At 38.7% G+C, this 26,192-nt stretch overlaps 1 protein-coding gene across 10 annotated transcripts in view; it reads left to right on the top strand.

Annotated features, from left to right (window-relative positions):
- Positions 1 to 26,192, top strand: part of CCDC148 (coiled-coil domain containing 148) — a 308,196-nt gene that overhangs the window by 166,761 nt on the left and 115,243 nt on the right. For 6 of the 10 annotated variants that reach the window (XR_004319876.1, XR_004319875.1, XM_032479509.1 and 3 more), the window contains exons 14-15: positions 23,306 to 23,420; positions 25,487 to 25,627. The exons of 3 other annotated variants lie outside the window; for them this stretch is intronic. Coding sequence is in view for 5 of the 7 variants with exons in the window: in XM_032479509.1 (XP_032335400.1) it covers positions 23,306 to 23,420; positions 25,487 to 25,627 (256 nt within the window). In the remaining 2 variants the exon portion in view is untranslated. Of the gene's footprint in view, positions 1 to 6,548; positions 7,654 to 23,305; positions 23,421 to 25,486; positions 25,628 to 26,192 lie in introns of those variants that run through there. One more of the 10 variants, XM_032479514.1, reaches the window with a different exon arrangement.

Genomic DNA, 26,192 nt, shown 5'->3' with positions numbered 1-26,192 from the left:
GAAAACCCTCACTGGTCAAAGGAGCCCACCAGCATGGTTCACCACACATCACGGTTCAGGGTCACTATGGAAGGGTCATAATAATAAAAGGATATAAATTATTGTAAACAAAGGTTATTACTTAAGAAGTTATTTGTATCAGTATCTAATATACATTTGTTTAAATAAGACAAGTTCATATCTGGAAGCAAACTAGTTTGATTACACAGAGGTATTAGCATGACATGGATCTGTCAAGACAAAGGCCCCAGAGTACAAAGACAGTGGGGTGGCTTCACTTGCAAAAGAAGCAAGTGAGACTCTCTCTCTAGATCCTGGGCTGATAGTTCAAGGTTCTAGTTATGATTACTTACATTATGACTCCTCCCAACTACACTGATGACAAATTTGAAACAAGCCTTCCTATTTAGAACAGTTCTTGGACTTAGTTAGTCTTAAGATCTGGGCGGAGACTCCAATGGCTGGCTTCGTGGCTTAAGAGCATTGATGTGCTTTTGACCTGTCACATCATCTAAAGGAGCCCCTTTCCTTCACGAAAGCCGAGGAGGGTGGCTAAAAGGCAGCGGACACAAAGGTACAATTGTAAGTTTCCCCCTTTTCCCTCTGAATTGAGCCATATCTAGCCTTATGTCTACGTTTTGCATCGCCTACAAGCTAAGAAGTTTGTTTGTTTGTTTGTTTTACATGTTTAAGTGGTTGAAAAAAAAAGAAAGAAGACATCATGTTGTGTGGAAACCACATGAAATTTAAATTTCTGTGTCCATAAACAAAGTTTTACTGGAACACACCACGTCCAGTCATTTGTCTATGGCTGCTTTTGTGTGCCACAGTGACACCTAAGTTTTAACACAAACAGAAACTCTATGGCCCACAATGACATGGTGACAGTGACAATATGACATATACATTGACCATATGACCTGTAGACCTAAAATATTTATCTGGCCCTTTACAGAAAATGTTTGCTAACCCCAGGTCTAATGGGATGGTGAAGGGGGGGGGCATTAATGCCGTTGCTTAAAAAAGCAAAATATTCATATATACTTGATTTCCACCCTTAACCAGCCTCTAGATAGACCAAACTAGAATGAAAGAAAGCTAAGAAAACTTGACAGTCTCTCCTCTCATTGCATTCTTTTTTGTCTATTCCCTTTCACAGTAAAGCACATAGAGCTCTGGGTATGGTCTGACCCTCCTCCAAGAGCAGAGCAGAATTAAAAGCTTCTTCCCCAAGATATACACATTAATTAATTTTGCCCAAGGTGGCAGAATATTGGTGCATGTGTAAATGATTCATTTTTTAAAATCCATTTAGAACTAATAATCATCTTTCTCTTTTTTCTCCACTTTTTTCTTTAACTTTTAATTTCAATAAAATTCTAAGCTTAAAGAGTTGCAGGAATGGTACAAAAATTTCTACCTAGATGTATGGATTTTTAGTATTTTGCTTTCTCATTTGTAATCTCTCTCTCTCTCTAAACACACACACACACACACACACACACACACACACCCCCACTGTGTTTTACCATATTATTTAAAAGAAGGTTGCAGACATCATGACACCTCACCACTAGATACTCTAGTGTGAATTTGGTAAGAACAAAGACAATTATAATAACTAAGAAAATGAACAATAATTCCATTATATCATCTAGCATCCAGTCCATATTCAACTTTTCCTAATTGTCATAAGAATTTTTATAGCCTCCCCAACTGAGGTAATTATAGTCACATGAAGAAAAAAAATTATTTCAAGTGATTTTTGAAAATAATACTCTGTACATCCTTATTTGGATGTATTCTAAGTGAAAAAGAATAGAAATCCTAAACTTCACTCAGTGGGTCTAAGATTAGTGGTAATATTGGTATTGTGACCTTGAAATATTTTACCTTTTTTTTGTGGTAGGATAAAACATATAAATGAACATTATAGTGTTAACAGGACTAGGACTCAGTGTATGAAAAAGATTAAATAACATTTTTAAGACACTATAATATTAAATGTAAAATGACAATATCAATAAGAACTTGTGATTTTTTTCTTTTTTAAATAAACCTTTCTCCCTCTGGAAAGGGTCACTGAAAGTGCCACTAGAAACAATGACACTTTAGTAGCAATGAGCATACCTACTACCATTTAAATGTGTAGTGCCCCTTCCTTCTGTCATCCCACTAGACCTGGTATGAGTAAACTTTTCTTGTAAAGGGCCAGATAATAAAGATTCAGGCCTATAGGTCATTCATTCTGTGTACTAAATCATACAGTCTAGTATCTAAATCAATTTAGATATTGATTCCTAGATACTATTTTCACCTAAAGGAACCAGGGCTAACTGAAAAAAAGAAAATGGCTGATTTGAAATTATAAGGTGAGTTTAGGCTGTTTTATTGTGTCAGCTGATAAATGTTGACAAAATAATAGATTTAGAAAGTGACCTTTTTCAATCCCTAATGTAATGATTATTTCAGGCAAAGATCATCAACGGACAGTAAAACCTTTAGATGGAAGATTTTTGAGTAATAGATTTACATAAAGCCAAAATATCACTCCATGAATTACTTACTAAATGAAAAGAGGGGGAAAAATTTACCTTTGCAATGAGGCAATCTGGCCATCACCAACTTAACCAAATGAACTAACTTAGCATCACTAGTAGCTGGGTAGCCTGATGATGTGCCTCGTGAGATGATGAATAGGAAATATGTCACCTTTGTGCCAAAAGTATTTTGCCTCAATCTAACCAGTTTTCTAGCCTAAGAATTGACAAATATTTTTTAGAAAGAGATAGATTGTAATTATTTTAGGTTTTGTGGGCCATATGGTCTCTGTCACAGCTACTCGACCCTGTTCTTATATAAAGCAGAAAGCAGCCATAAACAATATACGAACAATTGGTTGTGTGCCAATAAAACTTTATTTAAAAAACAAGCCAAGGGTGGGCTTTAGCCTGTGAGTTGTAGTTCGTCGACCCCTGTTTGAGACCTAACTTATGGGAAATTCAGGGGGAAGAAGAATAAAAAGAAATAATTAGATACCAAGAGGAAATAATGAAACAAATCCAAAAAGAGAGACATTCTACAGAACAACTTCTTTAAGTGCTTCAAAAAAGTCAGTGTCCTGGGAAAAAAAGTGATGGGACTGTTCAGACTAAAATAAACTGTGAGACATGAAAACCAGTTTCAATGTGTGAACCTGGATAAAGGCCATCTTTTTCCTACATGGTACCACTAACCCCTGTCTCCCCACCCCTGTCTTGTGCAGCTAATTTTTTGGACCAAAGTGTAGAATCTTTTCATTTTCCTTCTCCCTCCATCAGAGTGATTTATAGCCACTAGTAGAATGACTAGTTTGAGAGTGTCTCAACCTTCTCGGGCTGCTTTTCAAAGCCTTGTGACAGAAAAATCAATTCTAGTTTTCTCTGAGCTTTTGATTAAAATCATTAAGAAAGCAAATTTATGAAGAGAGGGAGAGACAGAGAAGAAATGTTTATACTTTAAATGCCAGTCTTTAATTGTCTTCAGTCACAAGCTGGAGGTTGTATCATTTGACCCTTTTCTTCTCAAATGACAAAAAAAAAATGTACTTGTTCTGAATAACAACCTAAGCAGATAACTATATTTTTACTAATAATTATAATAAAATGATAGTCCTTACTCACCTGCAATTTTCCTATGACAGAAAGAACTTAGAGTTAAAAATCTTGATTTATTTCAGAAAATATCATCTAGAAGCATCTAAGATCTAGTCTAGAAAATAATTTAAAATAACATATAAACGGAAAACTTGTCTTAATATCAACATATTTCTTTATTTAAACCATTTACAAGAGAGTTATTTTCTAAGCTTAAGGTATCATATACCTTACAGCAAACTAATAAAGCTAAGTAGGATCTCTTCTAGACCAAGATATTTTTAAAAATTCATACCTTGCTACATGAGCCTCTTCTATTCTCCCCATAAAGCCTACACACAACTTTAGAGCAGACTTCTTTACATTTGAGTAATCTTTACAAGTCTGATAGTCCCTGCCTGTATTTTTCCACTCTAGTTTTGGTTTCCTCCCTTAAGAAGTCATCTTTGTGAGGACAAAGCTGTTTCAAAATCAAGATTTGTTTGATTTCCCTCATCACGATGAAAGTTTCTCCTGCTTCTGTTCCTTGGGGGAGGAGATGTTCTTGAACTTTACAGTGGCTTTTTAGTTCTGCTGAACAGAGGGCTAAACTTTGTGCTCCCAGTAACACAGAGAATCAAACAAGATAAATTTAAACTCAGTTCACCATTTCTGCTGCTTCCATCCTACAAACCACACTTACAGGATGATAGTTCTGAATGGTTCTTTCCAACCTGTAAAACAGATCTTGAGGCCACTACATGTATTGCTTGAAGATATCAGCCAAAAAGTCCGATGAAATCCCAGGCACCACTAGGAAAGAATGCAGAAGCATGAACTGGCATGTGTATAAGATCATCATAAATTTGCATTTGAGGGACTGCATGATGCCTAGTGGGATTCAGACAACAATAACTATAATGGCCATGAAGTTGTGCCATTCTTGTAGAGGCCAGAGTTGATGGACTGAACCTCTAGTGTATGAACACAGTGGGGGTATTATTTTAAACCCATTGAACTACTTATTTTATAAATTTAACCATTATTATTGAATGCCTACCATCTTGGCATAGAGGGGTGAACAAAAAAGACACAGTCCCTGTTTTCAAGGACCTGACAGTCTAATGGGGAACTCGGATATTCTTTGTGAGGGCCAGCACCCATAGATGGGAACGTCTGGGAGCAGCACCTAAACCAGGCAGAGGGTGAAAGGCGGAGTCAGGAAGTGGTGGAAAGAAAACATCCCAGAAATAAGAAGTGTTACTGCCACATCTCCATGGCAATTTTCAGGAACTGAAAATGATTTAGAACCATTGAAGCATGAAATTTGCAGCAGGTTGGGGAAAGTTTGTGGGGAAAGGATAAGTAGAGGCCAATCTAAGACCTTGGAAAACTTAAATCTGGTAGGATCTGAGTCACGTAAATTCTGTTTTACTCACTTGATTAATTATAAATAATTGTATTAAACAATTAATGAATACATTTGGTGGTTTATACCCTTTCTGTTTCCAAAAGGATTTTAATGCATGCATAAAGATTTTAAAAATTCCAGGATACTAGAAGAACCTCATTTAGAAACTATATCTGCCATGAGAGTGGTAGTGAAAACTAGGAAAGTAATTACCTTATGAGGTTGCACATATTAATACATAAATTAGTTCAAAATGGAATTAGACACACAAATGGACTTAGTGGATTATTAAGGGAAGTTTTTGATTTGAGCCCCTCACTTGCCTTCCCACAAAAGGACCTCATTGACATGATCAGAAACTGAGTTTCAGACATAATGTTTCTTTGGTCTGGTTCGGTATTGCATGTCTTAGGTACTTATGTCCTTGTCCTTTAATTATACATCCCTATCTATTTGGGTTAGCCTTAGTAAATATGATCTTCAGTTAAGCTTAGAACTCTGAAAAATATTTAGAAAGCTAAAGCCTGTATCTACCTGGGGGGAAAATCCAGACATCCCATCTTCCATTGAGTTCATTTCTGGGTGACTTTTTAGTAATAAGACTCTACCTTCAATTTAAGCTTCCGTGGGATCATTGATTAAAATGGCTGATTAAAAACAACCTTAGGTGAAAGCAACCTTAAGATAATTTTCTCTTACTGAATTCTTGTAAAGTTCTCTCTATAAAGCACTGTAAGTTGAATCCTTCTTGACTTACCCTGAGTGGAAACAGAGAACAATGACTCCTCTGTATGAAATTCCCAATCACTCTCTAATATCACTTTCAGTTTCCCATTAGCCTTATCATCGCCATATAAGGAGTCTTACTTTCCTTGGATTTTTCCTGAGTCAGTTTCCTGATCCTTTAATAACGTTTGCTGACCTCCTAAATTCCCTCTTAAGAATCCAAGTATTGATTTTAAGACATTAAATGATCTCCCTTCCTAGTGTTTTAGTAGATACAAAGCTGGGCTTAAATTGTAGTTATTTTAAGTTAAAATTAGCCAGTCAGAAGGAACAATACGGCTGTTACATAGTGTATACAGATATGCACACGCAAACACTGATGCAGACACACGTGTGCAGGGGAAGATCTAAGAGACAATGCAGGTAAAAGAGCAGGGATTTTAAGCAGGAAAATTTTTAGATATAAAATCTCTGTAGAATTTCTGACTTCATCTTAGGAGAGCCAATAAGTAAAGTAACAACTCAGACTGCACATTATTCAGATCAGTTATCTGGCAGAGGTTCTGCTTCCAAAGACCTTGACTTGGGAGACGTTAGACCACATTGAAAGGAAAGCAGATTGGAGGAAATAGTCAAGCTGGGAAATGTCAAGTAACTATATTGTACTTTTGTGTTTTTCCATCTTAATACTAACTGAGTTCAGAGCAATGAAGTACTGGTAAATATTTAACAACTGGCTGGGGGTGGGAGGAGAAGATGGGAGTAAGCCCTGATTTGTTGCATTTGTTGATTTCTAGGGTGTAGATCCTCCCCCCATGGCTTATTTCAAACGACCAACTTGATGTCACTGGACAGAATTGGGAAGAATTACGCCATTGCACACCATTTTATATTATTTCTACCATACAGATACAATAGATGTAAATAACCTCACGAGCCTAGATAATAGCAATTAAAAAATGATGAGTTTTGAGCATTTGTTATCTTTGTTTTTAGATATAGTCTATTTCGCCTTCAGTTTATGTAATGTAATGTTTATTAACAGTTATGTTCAACAACTAGTTTGCAAAGGTCCTAAAAGTGTAGTGTTTGGCTCCCTCCAGCTGGTCTGAGGCAGCTCTGGCACTTGACTAGGGTTCTTAAGCACTCCAGCAGAGGGGGGACATCATACGGCTAAGTCCCATGAAAAGATCATTGTGAGTCCCTACCAGCTGCTATGGAATCTCCTGTGAGCAGACCCGCTGTGCCCTATGAGCTGTTCTGCCTGCGCTGTGAACGCTCCCAAAATTCAGAAGTGAGGTCCTAGCCTCATGCATCCACCAGACACTCTACACTTGTTCTGGATAGGTTGCTGAGTTTGAAGAAAAATGTCCAGAAACGTTGATGTCTTGAGTAGAAGACTGAGGAGCTAGGTGTGGAGGTAGTGTTTCTATCTGATCATCCTGTTAATACTGGCAGCTTTGGAAGCAAAGTCAAATACAGAGAATTCTGAGGATGTGCTGTCCATAATCTTTTAAAAATGATTTCCTGGGTGGCCTATGATCATAAAAAGAGGCTCTGAGCTAGGCATATGGGGCCCTCCAAAGTAAAACATCAAGTGAGCAGTGGGCAAAGCATTTGAAAGTGTGACAAGCCCAGGCAAAAACAGGAAGGCATACAGCAGCGTCCAAGAGACTGATCACTGAACAGTTTTCTACCTTCTTGGTGCTGGGTTTTCTATAGTTTCTGTGCAACAGGCACCAGTCCCAGCAAAGCAGGATTGCCAAGCTTTAAAGAGCAAAAATACCACCTGGTGGGTATATGAAAATATCATCCCCAGAACCCTACCACCAGCCATCCTAGGTCAGGTCCATGAAGCTGCATTTAAAAAATAAGCACCATTGACGATTCCCATACAATTGGTTTACCAGCCACTTTCTGAGAAATGCAGCAGCATAATTAATCCAGGGACCCTGCTGGCGAGACAGGTCTGGAAACATACTCTTACACAGGCCCAGAGGTTCTGCATTCCCACCTGGTGAGCAAATGCTGACTCCTGTGAGAGGCAAGGTCACAGCCCAGCTGTGACAGTTTGCTGCAGGTGCTTAGGGACATCTTCTTTTACCTGGGTGTGTATCCTCTTTGATTTTTAATGTTGCAGTTTTACCATGGGTTTAATATTATAGGTCATTTCAAATCTTGTTTGGAAACAGGTAGGGTATACATCCTAATTAAATTAAAAAATTCTAATACCCTCTCTCATATAATCAGGAGAAGTGGAGGAAGTGAGTAATGAATTCTGTTTAAATAAGAGTTGAATAATAAGATTTTTTTGGTACTGAATCTGTCTTGCTAATATATGTGAGAGTACCTTGAAAACTATAAAGCTTTATGCAAAAAGATGATTTTTAAAACTCTCAACACTTTATACATACCAAAGAAGTAGGTATATTTATCAATTGTATTCCTGTAAAGTCTTCATATACTCAAATGTTCTTATATTTATAACATTTTATTAATTGAAGGGAGGAAAGTCCAAAAGTTTCTATCAAATACACCTAGAGAGAAGAATGTATCACTTAGTCAAAATATTGTGGCTCTTTATAGTTTGTAGCTCTTCCAAATCCCACAAACAGAGAGAGGATTAATCAGTACTATCTGAATGTGTGTGGGCTTGAAAGCTCTAAATGTTTCTAAAAAAGCAAAGCTTTTTGATGCCTTTTTTTTTTTTTTTTTTTTTTTAATACCGGGAGCTTTTGGTGCAAGTTAATCCTTACGATCTGTCAGAGTATTGCTCCACACGCCATACCTTCCCAGGCTTCCATGGAAAGGACATAACTGATTTTATGCTGGACCAGGCTCAGATAGGGTCTTCCTGTGGCCCATGTGTGGTAACTGGCCTATTTACAAAAAAGCTTGTCTCCATGTACAGTTATGCCAAGTTCTGCATATGAATGCTTTTATGCACAGAAATGGAACAGACCAAGCAAGACTTTCTGCCTGAAGAATATGTATAAGAGAGAAATGTTGGCTGTGCCTGGCTAAGGTGATAAAATTATTTTCAAAATCAAGGATCCAGGCAGAAGATAGATTTATCAATGTGACAGTCTTCAGGGAAACCAGAGACATGATCTCAGAAAGATGTATATTCAGAAGGAGGCCTCAGGGAATATTCTTGTCTCTTGAAATAATGGGGAATCTGGCAGAAAGGAGTTGTGACATCTGGGAGAGGACAATAAAGATTAAAATTTAGAGTCACTTGGAGAGAAAAATGTGAGTTGCCTTACATATATGTGACAAGGTTGGCTATATCTCTTAGACATTAGAATTGTGTAGACATTCAGCTAATAGCTTTTAGAGGACCTAAAATAGACTTCTTTTTGCTTTCCAGGCCATTAGATGGCCCAGTAGCTTGGATTAGAGCAAATAATCTACCATCGAGGAGCAAGATTCACGCCCCTTTTGTCATTTTAACGTGGGCTAAGTGGATTTTCCTGCGGTGTACTGTTTGGGCATCAGGATCAGTCCCCATGGGAGAGCCCACTCTGCCTATTTTCTGGGCTCAATTATTGTGAAGTTCTTGTGACAGGAGAACACTCTTCTTCCTAAGGAGCCTCTCATGTAGTAACTTTACTCTGTATGCAAAATGTGAATATGAGACACAACCACTTCTCAGTGTCCTTGTTAGCTGTGTCCAGTTGGGCCAACACTTGGCCATTGTAATGTTTATCAAAATAAAATTTCATAGAAGTTAATTATCTCACTTAAGAAACTTCCTTAGGAAACTACCCTACTTCTCTTCATCCTGTCCACCCTTTCCCCACATTTGGCATTTAATTGTAATTCTGATATATTGTTAAATTGTACAAATTGTGCATCTTTTGTCTGTTTATTATACTATGGCCCATGACCTCCTCTAGGAATTTCTTCATTTCCTTTGAAAGCCTTCCAAAGAGAAGTCCCATGGAATATGGGTGTGGACATCTTTAATTCAACGTAGGAAAGGAAGACAGGGCTTTTGGAGATTTATTTCCGCCCATACCTAAATAATGCTTTTGAGAAAATATAGGTCTCCTTTAAAAAGAAGGCTGAGGGTCAGGGACCTCAGGGTATTATTTGTAAACTTATCTGAATCTCCTTCCAGTTTGTTTGATCTTTTCCAATAAAGTCAGTTCCCTATCAATTTAGTCAGTAATACTATTTTCAACTTTTATGTGCTCGGGCTCTGGAGAAAACCACACATCTCTCTCTTGACCTCAAGTAACATCCTTTTGAGAATATCAGCTTTTGCCTCTCTCCTGAAGACACTGCCCCAATGGGCAACAGAGCTCACTGAGGCACACTGGGGACAGCTGCCTACCCCGAGATCCAAACACCAGTGTGCACTTGGTGGGACACTAGGGTGCACCGCTTTGAGGAGGTGTCTGTCTCTAAAGGGAAATGGAACAAAGATTCTAGAGCTCACTCCCAAAGGCTGGATTCTGAAAGGAGATTGCTAGGGAGGCAAGGCTGGGCAGGAAGTCACTGGAGAAGCTAGGTGAAACTTGAAAGAGGAAACTCCAACTGCAGTGGGAGTAAGTCAGCATTTAAAGGAGTGAAGGAAATGAGGCACTAGAAAAGTCACATCCCAAACTAAATATATTTTACCATTTGTGTTTTTTTTTTTTTTTTTTTTAAGTATACTTAAAATGCCTAACCTCAAAGTTCTGGTAAAGAAAATACTTTATAATGTTTGTATGGGGAGGGGGTGCAAATTAGAAGAGTTACTTTGAAAAAGAAGCAAAGAGAAAGGAAACAAAATCCCCAAAGGTATTTATGAAAGTAACCTTTCTGCCACAGTGATTTTTTTTTTTTAACCTCAAAAGTTAAGAGGCTGTTTGTGAAGCCTCTTTGCTGATCTTTTCCTAGGCTGAAGGAAAATCAGGGTTTACTTCATTGCTGTGGGCGGCTGAATCATTATAAAATCTTTGGTTTTTTTGATGTTTGCTGTCTACAGAAGTTCTGAGACCTGGGAAGGAAGAAAGAGAGTGTAAGGGGGATTTTCAGACAGTATTAGAGACGACAAGCTTTATTCATCTTATTTACATAAATCGTTTGTTTGAGGGAGAGGACTGGGTTTCTTTTGTTGTCTCAGTGCTATCCCATCACAACTCCTGAAGAAGAGAAAGCAGTTCCGTCCTCATGATACAGGTGTCTGTCCCTGGATAAATGAGGACCAATTAAAATCAGAAGTTAAAAAGAGATAAAGCCAGACTGAATATGATTTGTTAACCCAGTGGCATATTTTATTAGCATGGTTTTTCAAAGTTCTAATGAAAGAAGCAATACTTCTTTCAGTATTTGTGATTCTGAGACACTCATTGAAATTAGGGTTGTCAGAAATTATATATACCTTCTAAGAATTCTTCAGAGGGGAAAAATAAAAGCTCCAATGAAACTAATCACTCATGCCTGTCATTTTCTTGCATTTAAATCATGTCTTTTTCTTTACAAACCGAAGTGGAGAGAATTTAAAGACAGCTTCTAATATTGTGAGGTAAACCCTCAACACGAGCTCCCTTCTTATACAACAGATAAAATGATTATATAGCATCTTAAAGATTTTTAAAATGTGATACATATTGTGATGTTAAACTTTACCATAAGCCATTTGTGAGTTCAAGAGTCACCGTGCAAATTACCCAGTTAGTGTCAAATAACAGATGCCTTTTCCTAGTGAACTCATACAATGGCAAGCAGCAAGCTCCTATAAATATTCAGAAATCCAGTTATAGCCTCTGCCCTTGTACTTGATGAGAGGTGTTTCCAGTTGCTCTGGGCTTTTCCTATGTTTTTCAGAATATAATTTTAAACATTCATATCTGTGGCACTTAATATAAATACATTGAATTAATAAACATAAGGAGGCAGTTAGGCAAATAAATGCTGATCTGCCTGGATTGCCTTTTAAATTTCAGTTCATTCTTTCCTGTGCTGCCCCTTCAAAATCACAGTTTGCTCCATGGATGTCACTTTGAGTTTGCCTTTTAGCATCAATGGTTCCTGATTGTCCAAAGGAACTGGACACCTGATTTGTTCTCCAGTGACTGGACTTCTCTTTCACCCCTCAAATAATTAAATATCTTACAAAGGAATAGCCACTGACTAATTAGAGAGGCTTAATAGAGAAGTGTATATTCAATTTATTCTTAACTTTTAATTTTGTCAACTCCTATGTCCTGTTATTTACCTACAACTTAGGAAATTCAATTGAGTGCTTTCCATACCTTATAAAATTCATTCATCTTTCACTATGTCTTTCATGTATTGGTGCATGCCTTCTGTTTTAGGCATTATGCTAGTTCTTGGGGATATAAAGGCAGTTAAGACATAGCCAATGTAGCCAGGAGATGCAGTCTAACAGAAGCAACACGTGAAAACAAATAACTATAATACAAATCAATAAGCGTATATGTGTTTATGGCCATTAATTTGTTTACTTGAATGTCCCTGCTTGTTCATGGAAAGGCAAGTAACATTTCCCAGACTGGGTTCTATTGTAGAAGGTTTCTAACATCAGACAATTTTGGAAAATAAGCAAACTAAATCCTCCTTCTGGAGATTTGTCATGCATACCATATCATAATAAATATTTTGAGAGATCCTACTGTAAAGAAATCTATTTCACTTTGTTTCTTTTAGTTTTCTGCCAACCTACTAGAACATTCAACACATTTTTCACAGCACATGTGTTAACATCCTGTGGGATATTAACATTCCATGGGCCATGAATTTGGGAAATGAACTGATTACCACCTGAAACAGCTCTGATGTGCTCTCCTGTTATAGAGAGTAAAAAGATAAGTATTCCCTTATAAATAGAAGATATGTTTATTAGTCAGGATTCCTGAGAAGCAACTGAGAGAAACCTAACTCAAACTAGCTTAGGCAAAAAAGGGAATGAATTGACTCACATGCACAGGAAGCCAGGAGTGGGTCTTGCCTCAGCTACTCCAATGGCGTCTTCAGGTTCTGCTCACTCTCTTTCTACTTATTCACTCTGTACCTGTTTATGCATTGACATGGACTTCCTCACGTGCCTGGGCTGGGGGAGGCAGAAGGAAAAGGAGGCATAGCTACAAGCAGCTCCAGGGTTAAGCATATCATTCAAGCTTAGTGACCTCAGAGAGAAGAGAAGGCTTTTCTTCTTCAATATCCATATACAAATCCCCAGGGAAAGATTCTGATTGGCTCAGCTGAATTCATGTGCTCACTGAAGGCCAATCACATGGTCATATTTGTAATGTCCTACTATTACCCTTATCTGGTCACATGTAAACCACTAATATCAGGAAATGTGGAGGGATTCTCTGATTAAAGGCTTCAATAGACCTCCATGGAATGAGGAGAGCAGTGTGAAGGGGATTGATGTTACTAGGTTGATGCTAGATGGTAAAAAAAAAAAAAAAAAAAAAAAGATATCTACCACAATGTGGTTTAATTTTTAAAATCTAGATTTGCCTATAATAGGTGGTATACAATAGGCCCTATACAATTACTATCAGAAAGCAGGAATAAAAAAATATCAACTCTTCTACTATCAAAGTCATTATTTTTGGAAGATATCTCCCAATTTATAAAGTGGTTTATAGCTAATAATCCCGAATGTGCCACCAGTCAATTGTTTAAACACATAAGAGATTTTCTTGGCTCCAAGAAGTTGTGTTGCTCAAAGTTAGACATTCTGTGATTTTTAAGTAGCTGAGTGACTAACTATACTGTAAATATTTAAGGCTAAAATTGCTGCAGCCATGTTATAAGGTATTAAACATTGGGAACTTAATTCTCTGCCTTTGGATTAGAAGGGACCCAAAATAATTGACTAGGCAGAATCTTGGCCCTGTCCATGGTACCTATGGTACCATGGTGGCTCATTTCTAAGAGGTTGTGGGGAGGAATTCCAGACTTCTACTTAGGTGTGTATCATTAGGTTTGTTCTTAAGTTTTGATGAAAGGATGTCAACATTATACCAAGTTCAGATGCCCATTAAAGCAGAAGCTCTGCATTTAACTATCACTGTAATACAGTTACATTTGAAGGATTTATTTGAAGCCAATCCTGAAATTACACAGATGAAAAATAAAAGATCAAAGGACTTGGGGCTTTGAAGGAGGTGGAGGCTGCAGCTATTCATGCTTTGATTGTAGCTGAAATCATATTTCCCAGACAATATTTTTAAGTTGTGGAAAGAGGGTTCATGTTGGAACCAGTAAAAGACAAGGAAGAAAATCAATAAGAGACAGAACGTGCACTTCATGAAGGAGGTGGTCATTGGTACCAGGCATCGTAGAAAGGTCAAGTCAGTGGAGCTCTAAGAGAAGGCTCTGAGTTTACAGTCTGGGGTGGAAAGGTCAGAGGTCAGACTGCATGGAGTTTGTACTAAATAAGAAGCAAAGAACTGGAGGCAGGAAGTATAGCTTTTTCATTTAAGAAAGTTTGCAGTGATGGGGAAATGAGGGTGGTAGCTGAAAAGAGAGAGTTGAGAGATACAGGTTTTACCCATTTGAAGAATTTTGTATGCAGAGGAAGAAGAACTGTGGAGGGGAGAGAGAGAGACTGAAGAAGTAGGAAAGGAAGAGACTCACTTCTGGAGCAAGATCCTAGAGACAACTAGGTTTATGAGATTAAGAGCCCAGGTTTAGGGAGCGAAGGATGAATAAAGATGAGTCCTGACAACTGCAAGTGGGCAAGGTATGGTGGGGAAAGTGAATGCTTATGGCCCTTTTATTTTCAGTAAAGTAGGAGGTGAGGTTCTCTCCTAAGAGGGAGAGTTTTAAGCAGCTGGAGTAAATAAAATCATTCTGGAGGAGTGTTAAATGTCCAGATAAGGTTCAAACCTCACAAATATGTAATAAATTCAATAAAGAGTTAGGGCTGGAAATTGGTAGAGCAGATGTGGAAAGAAAAGAAGACAATAAAAAGATCCTAGTGATAATGCCTTTGAAGAGATAAGCCCATGGATCCAAAGCTGGAGAGAGAATGAAGTAAAATCTGATTGTGTCTCATAGCCTGGGAGAAAAGGAAGAGGTAGATAGTGAAGTTCATGAGGGAAGACCTGGCCCAGTGCCTGGCATATAGTTCACAGTTAATAAATATCATTGAAAAAATGGAGAGCCTGATAAGCTAAGGTAGTAGCAGGCTGAGTAAGGTTAAATGAGTGAGAACATCAAAAGGGTAGGAGACTGGAAGGCAATCCATTCCTAGAGTCACACAATGTGCAACCTTAATCCGAATATGTGGTGATCCTAGAGACTGGAGTCAGAACAGAATCCCTCCTTTTAAAAATTTAGCAGGAAAATAGTGTCCCCAAACCAGGTTCATTTTGCCTGAGAGGCATCAAGCCAAAACTCTGAGAAGCCTGAGGTTTGCAGCAAAGAGTTTATTAGCAAAGCAGGAGACAGGAGAACAAATCTCAGACCTGCCTCCCCAAAGGCAAGGGGCTTCCAGTACTTGTAGGATAAAGAATAAAGCAGCGGGGCAGTCTGAGGAATGGGGAGTGTGGGGGGAAAGGGGAAAGTTAATTGGAAAAAGGTGCAGTAAGCATGGTTCTGCTCAGGCATAATAAAACTACTGCACGTTAAAAAATGGAGCTGCTTAGCATAATCTGAGGATCTGGAGTGTGGAGCCCTCTGAAATCAAAAGGTCGCTTAGCAGACACTCAAGCATGCCCAGTTGGAGGGCCTGTGGTCCTGTCAAGTTACAACCAGCTCAGCTCGAATTAGATACAGTTCCTGGAAAACAACTAGGGCAAACATCTTGCTCTTTGGGATACGTGCAGCTTGGAGAATGGGCAAGTCTTAAAATGACCTTTTGGTGAAGGCAGGTGAAATGGATTTGACTAATTATGCATGATTTCAAAAGTTTTAGGTAATGCCAAGCTCCAAGTTTGGTCTAAGGAGTGGGCTGTTGAAGTGGAGGAGAGGTGAATGCTGTTGGGGGTTAAGGGACTGTAAGGGAGGAGTATTGAATAATCCTCAGTAAATGTCAGGCAGTGACCTGGGCAGTCAGTATTTGATCCCAAGAACCCTATTAGAAAGAGGATGGGGTAAGCCCAAGTCAATAGGTAAAACTTTTCTGAAATTGTTGGAAAGTCACGAAAATGCTAGCTTTCTTCCTCCACTATTGTAAAGGGTAGCAATGGAAGGAGTGTCACCTGAGAAGCTCTGGTTTTCAATTAAGGAAAACATTTGAAAGAAGCAACCAAGAGACAGTGAGATGGCCTTGTATGCGCCAATGGAGGGAATTTTTTTTTAAATCACTAACTTTGTTTAGATCTGCTAGTGCATAGTGATTAAAAAGAAAAAAAAAAAAAAGACAGGCTTTTATTATTGTTTTAAATTCCCCATAGACAATGCATCTTTTATTTCCTGTACCCTACTTGAAATGCTTTTGGAAAGGACTATTCTAGGAAGATTTTGAGACTATGTGAGAATATAAAAGGATTACTGAAAACTAGATGGAAAGGGGTAGGAACAGTTCAAGAAGTGGAGGATAAATGTGGCAGAAATGTCTTTCTGCACTAACTTGGGAAAAGGGCTAAAATGATATCTGCAATGTTCTTTCTCTCAAAACCCTCTCCTCACATCTTGTCCTGTATTTAACTCTGGATTCCCTGGTTTAAGTCCTTTTTTCACAGCTGTTTATATCTCTGCATTTCTAACTCAAGTGAACTCAGATGGCCAGATTGGAACTGATTACAACCAACAGGAAAACGTTTATCACTCTCATTTATGGGTTTTCATTCCAGTATGAAAAATATTTACCCACCCTGGAGCTGCAAGAACTCTTCCCAAGAGAAGTAGCTCACAGGTCTCTTTTAAGGCTGAAATGCTTTTAAGTTGTTTCTTCCCTTTTTGATTTTACTGAATAGACCCTTTAAATATCACCAGGAGCCTGAGATTTTCAACTGTCACCAGGATACACCAGTGTTTTGTCCATTGGGAGGAAAGAAAGAGGTTCAGTAACAGCCATTGTTGCAAATGCCCATCACTAATAGTAACCCAAGCCTGGAGGACCATTGTCACTGAGGGAAACTGTCATCCATGTGTGTTAGGGCCATGGGGGTGGGGTGGGGTTGCAAGATTCTACTCTTGAATGTTGTAGCACTAAAGCAAGAGCTTCTAGTCTGGATCAATCCTGAGGCATTGTGATATCTGGCACATGCAACCAGAAAGAAGAAGCTCTGTCTAGTAGTAATTTGTACCTGGTTTTGTCTGGGTAACAGGAGTCAGGCAGAGTCCCTCTATATTTATCTTTGCTGTAGTTCTCAAAGTGTGGTCCCTAGACCAGCAGAATCAGCGTCACCTGGAAGCTTCTTAGAAATGCAGATTTTCAGGTGTCACTTCACTACTGAATCAGGAGCCCTCTGGGTGACCCTGATGTTGGTGCAAATTAGGGACCCCCTGGTCCAGGCAGTGCTGTTGTCAGCCTGGGCTGCACATTAGAATCATCTGGAAAACTTTAACAAAACACCAGTGCTTGAGCTCCAACACTAAATTCTGATGTAATGAGTGTGGTGCAGGACCCTGGCATCAGAAGTTTTCATAAGCTCCATTGAGCCTAATGACAGTCACAGTTAAAACCCATCACTCTAAAGCAATATAAGAAGGAGCTGTGTAATTTAGCACTTTGTGATAAATTCAAAAATAATTTATTAAAACCATTTTATATATTTTACTAGGATGTTAATTTAGGCATGCTTATGTAGAACAAACCACAAATGATGTAAGATTTAAGAGGTGGAGAGACTCTTTTTTTTGTCTAGTTTTTATTTTTCACTACTGTATCCTGAGCATCTGGGACAGGGCTTGGCACATGGTAGGTGCCCAAAGAGCTATATGTTGACTAATTTAATTAATCCTTAAAGATAGAGTTCCAATAGGAGCTTGCCTTTACACCTTGTAGAGGAACCAGTAAGCATTCTGAGCAAGAAGAATGGTCTCTGTTTGGGGCTGGCGTGGGTTCATCTCCTTCTGGTTCCGCGAGTTCTCTGTGAATCCTCTTTGTTTTTGTCCCATGCTGATCTGTAGCAGGATGTCACTGCCTTGTATCAAGATTCACATTGCATTTGCAGAAACTGGTCTCTGCTTATGCCCTTAGCCAGAACCCGACTGCGTAGAGTCTTGCCGCCCATACTGTTAGGTGGGCGATGCCCCCGATGTGAGCACCGGTTATGTTGTCTCCCTTCTCCTCCCTGGGCTGGCCCCTCCATCTGCTCCCCCCCAGCCCTCCACCTTTGGACAGGCACTGCCACCGGCCTGCCTGTGTTTGGGTCTGCATACTCTCCCCTGTTGGAGTCCCCTGGTGCTAAGGAGGGGTGCTCTGTGCTCTGTGCTCAGTGGGAAGAACAACTTTCTGAGTGAGGTGTAGGCCCAAGCTGGATTTCCCAGTCGGCAAAAACAGGTTCACCACAATGCTGCCACTGAAACCCCTCTGGCAATAATACGTCCAGCATGTGCCTGTTTAAAGATTTCTTGTTCAATGGTGAGTGAGCCACATCACTTAAAAATGAAGTAGCAAATTTGTTTAAAAACTGCCTTTCATTCAGTCGGGCCAATTACTTTCTGGAAACATATTTGGTGTGAGTTCCAGGCTGGTTAGAGTAACCTAATTAAGATATGTGGTTAATGCTGTTTTATTTACTGCTGAAGCTTTAAAAAAGACAAAGAAAAAAAAAAAAAAAAAAAAGGAGAACCTGCCACGATCAGCAATTACTTAGAAGTCTTTTTTCCCCTCTTGGTTGCTGTAGCTTCTTTTTGGACTGAAGTTACCCGTGTCTCCAGATAGGAAGGAGGTCAAGATTTTGTACTTATTGTTTTGCCCAGTTCTTACTGAAGTTTCACCAAAGCAAACGGAGGCTGTTACTAAAGTTCGTGGTGTTTCCAAACCATCTGCATTTGTATACTCATCTCTTAGAGTGCAGTACACACATGAAAAGTCTTCAACATGATACATAAATTCTCCATTTCTATGTGACAGCTTCTCGTCCCTTCATCTACACTCAGGCCCGGAGGCTTAAACAAAATCCTTTTCAGATTATTGTTAATGCTGCGCCTGATTCTGCAGCAGCTGTTGCTTTTGAACAATATGATGCTTCTCCCCAAACAGGAATCCAAAAGGCCTCCTCCGCAGCGCCCTCAGCCTTTGTAGACTCAGGGAGCATGAAGCAGACTGAGAGATGAAGCTAGGATTCCTGTTTGGGAATTCAGTGCACAGCTTAAAGACTGTTGAGTTTTGCCACTTCCTGACTTTGACTTTCATAGCAACAGTTTAATTTGGAGAAAATCTGCTCCCTCAAATGGCTAAAGGTATTTAAGTGGAAAATTTTCCAAATGATTGACTTTACTGGGTTGCTATTTTCTTTCCCTATGAATATGTGAGTATCTGGCTTTCTCCCAGGGGCTTTTCTGCATCACTTCTCTTTAGGCAAAGACATTTTTCTATCCAGACTGGGAAAAGAAAGAGGCATCAAGAGTTTCCCCCTTGAAAGTAAATTATTATTTGAGCTTAAACTAGAGCATCTCTAAGTGTGAGGACTTTGATTGTATCCGTGTCCCTAAATTTTCCACGGCAAATCTTCACGGTAGTCAAAGCTGTACTGATCATCACTTTGGAGCCAATGCAACTGTGATCAGCTCTGCACTGCCTCCAGCACTACCCTGCTTCTCTCCTCCCCATGGGGACCAGTCTTACTGAAGAGCTTGTCTCTTCTCCCTCTTTATTTCCTTATCTCCTGCCAATCCTTCAGCTGCCTGTCTACTGCCAAGATCACCAGTGGCTCCCTGTTACTTAATCCAATGATTATCTTGGATTATGACTCATCTTCTGTAACCTGTGACATTGCTGATCCCACTTTCCTTAGCTGCTTTGGCACCATTTCTCCTCATTCTCCTTGATAGTTTCCTCCTCTTCTATCCTTTTCTTAGAAGTTGCTTCCTTGGGTTGCAGCAAAGTGGATAAATTAAACTGATAATTCCCCCTTCCTTTCTTTTAAATACATCAAGAAATATATATGTCTAGAATTGAAACACTATGAGAGCAGGGGCTTTTTGTTTGTTTTTTTATTGAAAAATAGTTGATTTACAATGTTGTGTTAGTTTCTGGTGTACAGCATAGTGATTTAGTTATATATATATATTATATATATATATATATAATATATATATATCCTTTTCATATTCTTTTTCATTATAGGTTATTATAAGATATTAAGTGTAGTTCCCTGTGCTATACAGTAGAACCTTGTTGTTTATCTATTTTATACACAGTAGTTAGCATCTGCAAATCCCAAACTCCCAATGTATCCCTTCCCTCCTTTTCCCCCTGGTAACCATAAGTTTGTTTTCTATGTGAATCTGTTTCTGTTTTTTAAACAAATTCATTTGTCTCATTTTTTTAGATTCCACATTTAAGTGATATCATATGATATTTGCTGTCTTTTGGACTTACTTCACTTAGTATGATAATCTCTATGTCCGTCCATGTTGCTGCAAATGACGAGAGCAGGTTTTTTTAATCAGTGCAATCACCCAACCTGTAACAGCCGGTGGCACAGAGTGGGTACTCAGTAGTCAATGAATGAATGGTAAAAAATTATAAATACTAAAATATATAAAGAAAAAAGTTGTTTCCTTGGGAATCAATCCTAGGCCTACCCCTCTTCTTACTCTACAGTCTCTTTCTGATTGATGCCATCTGTCCCATGGTCTTAATCCCATGCCATTGATAAAGACCTACATCCACTTCTCCAGCCCAGATCTTATGACAGCAGGTCTATGTCTAAACTGAACTTAATTCCTTCTTTTCCCTCTGTCTCTCTAAGATCCCAGTTTTAGTGAGGGACACCACTGTTCACCATGCAAAACAGAAACCTTAACTTCTCTCTTCCCCTCTCTCATAAAATAAAGTAACAATTCCTATTTATTCTGTTTTCTACAAAAATAAACCCATGTCTTCTTCTTAACTCCTACCAGTACTCTTCCTGCTGCCTTGGTTCAGGAAACCATCAACTTGCCTCTGGAGAATTCTCTCTGGCCTTGCAAGCCATCCTCCTCCATATTACAGGAGAGAGTTTTCTGATCGCATTTCCCTGATCAAAGCACTCATGCTTGCAAAGCCCTCACAATCTCACCTCTCCTGCCTCTCCAGCCTCAGTTCTTGGCACTCCTCACCTTACATTTTTCATTTTTGGTCATTTCAAACATTTTTCAGTTCCTCAGAAATATTATGTCCTCTCACTTATGGGCTTTCATATGCTTTTTTTTTTTTTTTCTGCCTGGAACATTCTTTCTATTCTCTTCCCCTCTGGTGAATTCCTGCTCATTTTTTTAGGTCTGCAATTTAGAGCACTTCCTGTTGGATGCTCCCCTGAATGTCCCAAAGGTGCCTGTCCCATGGCCTCTGTCCTACTGTCCCATCAGAGCAAGAGCCACCTTGTGTCTTAATTCCTAGGTCTCTGTATCCACATTAGATTGTCAATTCTATGAGGGCAGGAGCATGTCTCCCTGTTGAAATCTATCTCCAGTGATTGATGCAGGGCACAAATTTTTGTTGAATGAATGAGCCTCAAAGTAAAGTGTGAGCCAGCCTTCTTTAGCACACAGGTTCAGATGCCTCATTTGCAAACTTGTCCTCACTAGGCAAGCTCCTCTAACTAAAACAACTACTACTTTTCCACAAAGTAACCAAAACTCTGTTGCAGACAAAGCAACCTATGCATCCCAAAGGAAGAGAAACTTTTCAGAGGTTCTGAGAATTAACATGTGGTAATTATCAAATCCCAAGGTGTCTTTTAACTGTACCTTCACAGTAGCTCACTTAGTTTGTCCTCAGTGCTTAAATTGAGTAGAACCTCACTAGGGAGGTTGTGTCATGCCTTAGTGAAAATGGAGGGAATGAGAAATAAAGCTTTCCATGCATGATAGGGAGGCATTGAAGAAAGGGAGCAGTCTGGACTCAGATTCTTTAATCTGTATATCTGACTGTACTGAGTCCTGAAATAGGGGGTGATGGGGAGAATGCCCAACAGCCATCAAAGGAGCTTAGGAGCTCCCATCCAGACCCCACTCTGTGTTCTGTACTCTGCAAGGATCTACTGCCCGCTTCCCTCCTCTCCTCTCCCAGTGTGGCTGCTGCTTTAATGCCAGCCTCAGGAGCAACCTGGTTTTAAAGAGTTTTCCTCCCCAGGAGCAAATCACTGAGGGAACCAGGTGACAACCAGGCTCAGCCTCCCAGCATTTTCCTGGGCATCTCCTTCTCTGTTATTGGTCACCCACTTGCTCTGTTCCAGCCCCTCTGAACCCTTCCCTGCTCAGGGCTGTGACTAGGTGGGGCAAAATTGAAGAAGTCACCCACTCTCAGATGCCAACCCTGATCTCAGGCTCTGCCACTCTCTGGGTGTGAGAACTTGGACAAGTCACGTCACCTGTCTATGCCTCCAGTTCTTTATCTTTAAAATGGGCTCAATAATAGTGCCCCGATGTAGGGTTGTTGTGAAATCTAAGTGAGCTACAACAGGTAAAGCCCTTAGCACAAGACTTGGTGCACAGTGAACACCTCAGCAAATGTCAAGATCCAGAACAAGAAGGTCTAGTGAAGGGACACCCATGGAAAATACAGGTGGGCACACTAAGGGCAAAGCACATTTGTGACCAATGCCATAGAGGAAGTTAAATCTACACTGCCAGTGATTGAAGGCCTCCTACTCCCTCAAGAACCCAAGTGCCCACTTTTTTGAGAAGACAAATCTTATCTCTACAATTCAATAGAAGAATACCTTGGGCAAAAGGAAGTTTAGGAAGGCTGCCCCAAAAAAGGCAGCAGAGGAGGGCGAAATGAACTTGGAAGTATTAAAAAGGTATTTAAATATACCCTGTTCTAATATCTGCTGATTTTAAGGAGGATGGAAACCGAATGCTAAGGGAAAGTCATGTTTTTGCTGCCATCTACAGTCAAAGTGCAATTTTCAAAGTTACCTAACAAGCACACATGTCCACCCAGAAAGGGCATTCTTGACAAAATGAGTGACAATATAGATGAACTTTGTTTTACGTTCTAGTAATTGAGATACTTTGGGAGTACTGTTATAGTATTTTACTTACTAGTCTTTCTAAAATTATGTATATTTCATCAGTAACATAGCCTTTTAACATCTCAAATTGTGTGAAAACATATCAGAAGACTGCTGTAATAGCTCCAGCGGGACTGTCATCTGTTGGGTTGGATCAGCTGCAGCTGTGGCAGCTGACAGTCTGAGTGTTAATACGATGATTTCAATGAAGAAAGAGAAGATTGGATTTTACCCCAGGTTTTCTGCCCCATGACAGGCAGTTCTCTGACTGTTGTTAGAATTATTGTAAACTGTACTTTATGCACGTGTCCTTTATTGTTTTGCTATGAGAAATCAACCAAAAGCAAGTAAGAACAAAATGACTATGATGCAATTTCTGGGATGCCTTCTGCCCCTACACTCTTAACCGTACAATATCCAGCATTGTCATGATGTGTTCCCCATTTCCCTGTGCATTATTTTTAAAGGGTTAAATACAGACAAGAATTATTGGAAAAGCGTTTGATGGAGAAAAAAGAAGTGGCCCTTCAAGAAGCACTTGAAGAAGAGAGAGAGAGGCGGCTAGCAGCCCTTAGGAAACAGGTGTTTTTAATTTGGAAATTTTCATGGGTGGTTTAAAAGAATGTTCCTAAGTGCTCTTAATAACATTATTACTAGGGCTTAGTTCATGACATCTGCTATATAAAATGTAACTTTTCCAAATTGGGACACTGACCTTCATTCCTGGGAGCAATCAGATTTATGCTGAACCATTTCCAGTTTCTTAGTATATTAAAGGAACTTTATCAGCGCCTTTTAAAAAGCTCTCCCAAGATTTAAATGCATCCATATTATTTCTAGTTTATAAGCTAAATAGTATCCATTTACAGCAGTGAAACTCTGCTTCTAGCCAAAAGATATTACTCTCCTCAAAAAACTGTGCTGAAGCTTGAGCAAGATAATCCTCTACAGGGTAGAAACCTCTGCTTGGATGTATCCAGGTTAAAACTCACTTTTTAACAATACTGTTTTTGTGGAGAAATAAGAGCCTCCCATTGTTTTGGCTCATAAAAGGCAAAAGTTTTGATAGACGTAGACGGCAAGAGCAGGAATTTAGGAACTTGGGAAATGGGATAAAAGAGTTTTACTTGGTAATTTTTCAGAGTTTTTAACCTGAAAGTGATTAGCTCCACTCATAAGCTGTACTCTGACACCATTTCCCAGCTGATGGGAAATGACTGTCTGGTTTCCCATCCATGTTGGTGGAGGCAGCGTTGGACCTGGGATAAGAACTTGGCCTCTGGTGTTTTTCAAACCTGGTATCACCCAGTTCACTACTTACTGGCAGAGGAAACTTAGGTCTTTTACTTTATCCCTCTAAGTGTCCTCCTCTGAAAAACGGGAATAATAATAATAGTACCAGCCTCATAGGTTTGTAGTGATGTGAATTCACATTTTTTGAGTATTTACTATGTATAAAACCCTCTTCTAAATGCTCTTAGGTTTTACCCCCATTTAATCTCTACCACAACCCTATGATGTAGATATTATTAATATTCTTATTTTATAGAAGAGGAAACCAAGGAAGCCCAGAGGTTTTCCAAAGTCACATAACTAGTAAATGTCAAACTGTATTCAAACCAAGGATGTCTAGTTAAATGAGATAGCAAAGAGGAAGTGTAAATGCATTCAACTATTATATCATCTTTAATCAAATAAAATAGATTATAGAAATAAATTCAGAGCATAGGAATGTAAGTCCTGGTCATCTTAGGTTCAACAAAATTTAAATTATTCAATCATTAGCAAATAATAATATGGCATCCTGGGGACAAAACTTAATGTCACTATTACTAAACACATTCTTGTCCAAAATGTGATTTTGATTACTGCAGAGCCCATATGACTGGGATTCTTTCCATCTCTGAGCCCTTTGAAAGAGGAAATATTTGTGCCTGTGATCTGTAATCAGGGTTTAGAACTATAGTATAAGACATTTTGGCTAGGAGACCTATAATAAAGCAGTTCAACCCCCAGACATGCCATTACAATTTCTAAATGGTATTAAAAGTGCCATTTTCTTAATGCTAATTCTTGATTTTAGGAATTAACAGGCAGGTGTTATTAATAGTGCACATAATTTACAAAATTAGTGGCTTCTTTCCATTAGGATGAGGGTTTGAATGATTTCAATTATCCTAAAGGACAAGGGCATTTGGGTTAAAATGACTCTGCAGTTTTTCAGTAAAAGAGAGAACAATGGTTTATAACAGTCCCTGGAAATCTAGCTGCCTGCTGCAGTGGAAACTCACGCATCGTGCTCACTAATGCCAACACACCCGACTTTACCATAAATGATATGCTTTAGATTCAGCTCAATCAGATTAAACTTTCTAGAAAGCTTCATGGGGTTGTTACTGTGGCCATAGATTGCTACTGGCTAAAAGTTAATGTGTTTTACTTTTGGTTACTATCAAGGTGGTTGAATATGTGGGTTTTCTATACAAAATTTCCCTTGATTTTGCAGCAGAAAGAAAAGTAATCATAGCTATAATTATGAAATTTTTAATAAAATTTCTTAACTTTAATGGACATTAAGCATTAATAATGTTGCCCAGAAGTATTTAGCTTGTTTCTTGTTCCAAGTAACCATGCTTGCTTTCTCATAGGTTACTATTGTCGCTCAATTTGATCCTGTTAGAATGATGTCAGATACAATGGCATCAAAAGCAAGGATGGGTATTGGAATTGAAGAAGAATTTATTCTTCAAAAGCCACTCTTCACATTGAATACATACAATGAACAGCAGGTAATTACGGAAATTAGCACTATTGATGCAAAAGCCATGATGATGATAAGAACTGTAGAAGTGTGTGTTTTGGGTTACAAATTATTTTCAGTATTTACATTTAAATACCATGCATATTAGTGTAATTTTTATTTCTAAGTGATAGTGCATAATTATTGAACAATTCTTAATATTCTAAAATAGTTGATAACGTGACTATAGAACAAAACAGTTTATCTGAGAATGTTATGAATCTGTCACTGAAAATTATTTTAATCCAAAGAAATTTATAAAATTTTACTTTGAAGTTGTGTTAATATTGCATTTTGTTGTATAAATATTAATTATATTCAGAATTTATTTAAGTGAGTAACCTAAATCCTATTAAAGAAACAACTGATGGTGCTGATAAGACAAAGCAGAGGGAAGCTTTTTGAAAGCCCAGTGAACAGAAGATAATATATCAGAACTAATGATAAAATAAAACATTTTCTGTGGCAAAAGGTAATAAGAGGTTATTTATATCTAGGACCTCCTGAATCATTTTAGTCTGTTTCTATAACTGAGAAGAGATTTTTAAAAGATT

Source organism: Camelus ferus, chromosome 5, assembly GCF_009834535.1.
Source record: "Camelus ferus isolate YT-003-E chromosome 5, BCGSAC_Cfer_1.0, whole genome shotgun sequence".
Lineage (NCBI taxonomy): Eukaryota > Metazoa > Chordata > Mammalia > Artiodactyla > Camelidae > Camelus > Camelus ferus.
The sequence above is the reverse complement of the archived record's forward strand: the minus strand, read 5'-3'. Positions and strand labels throughout refer to the sequence as shown.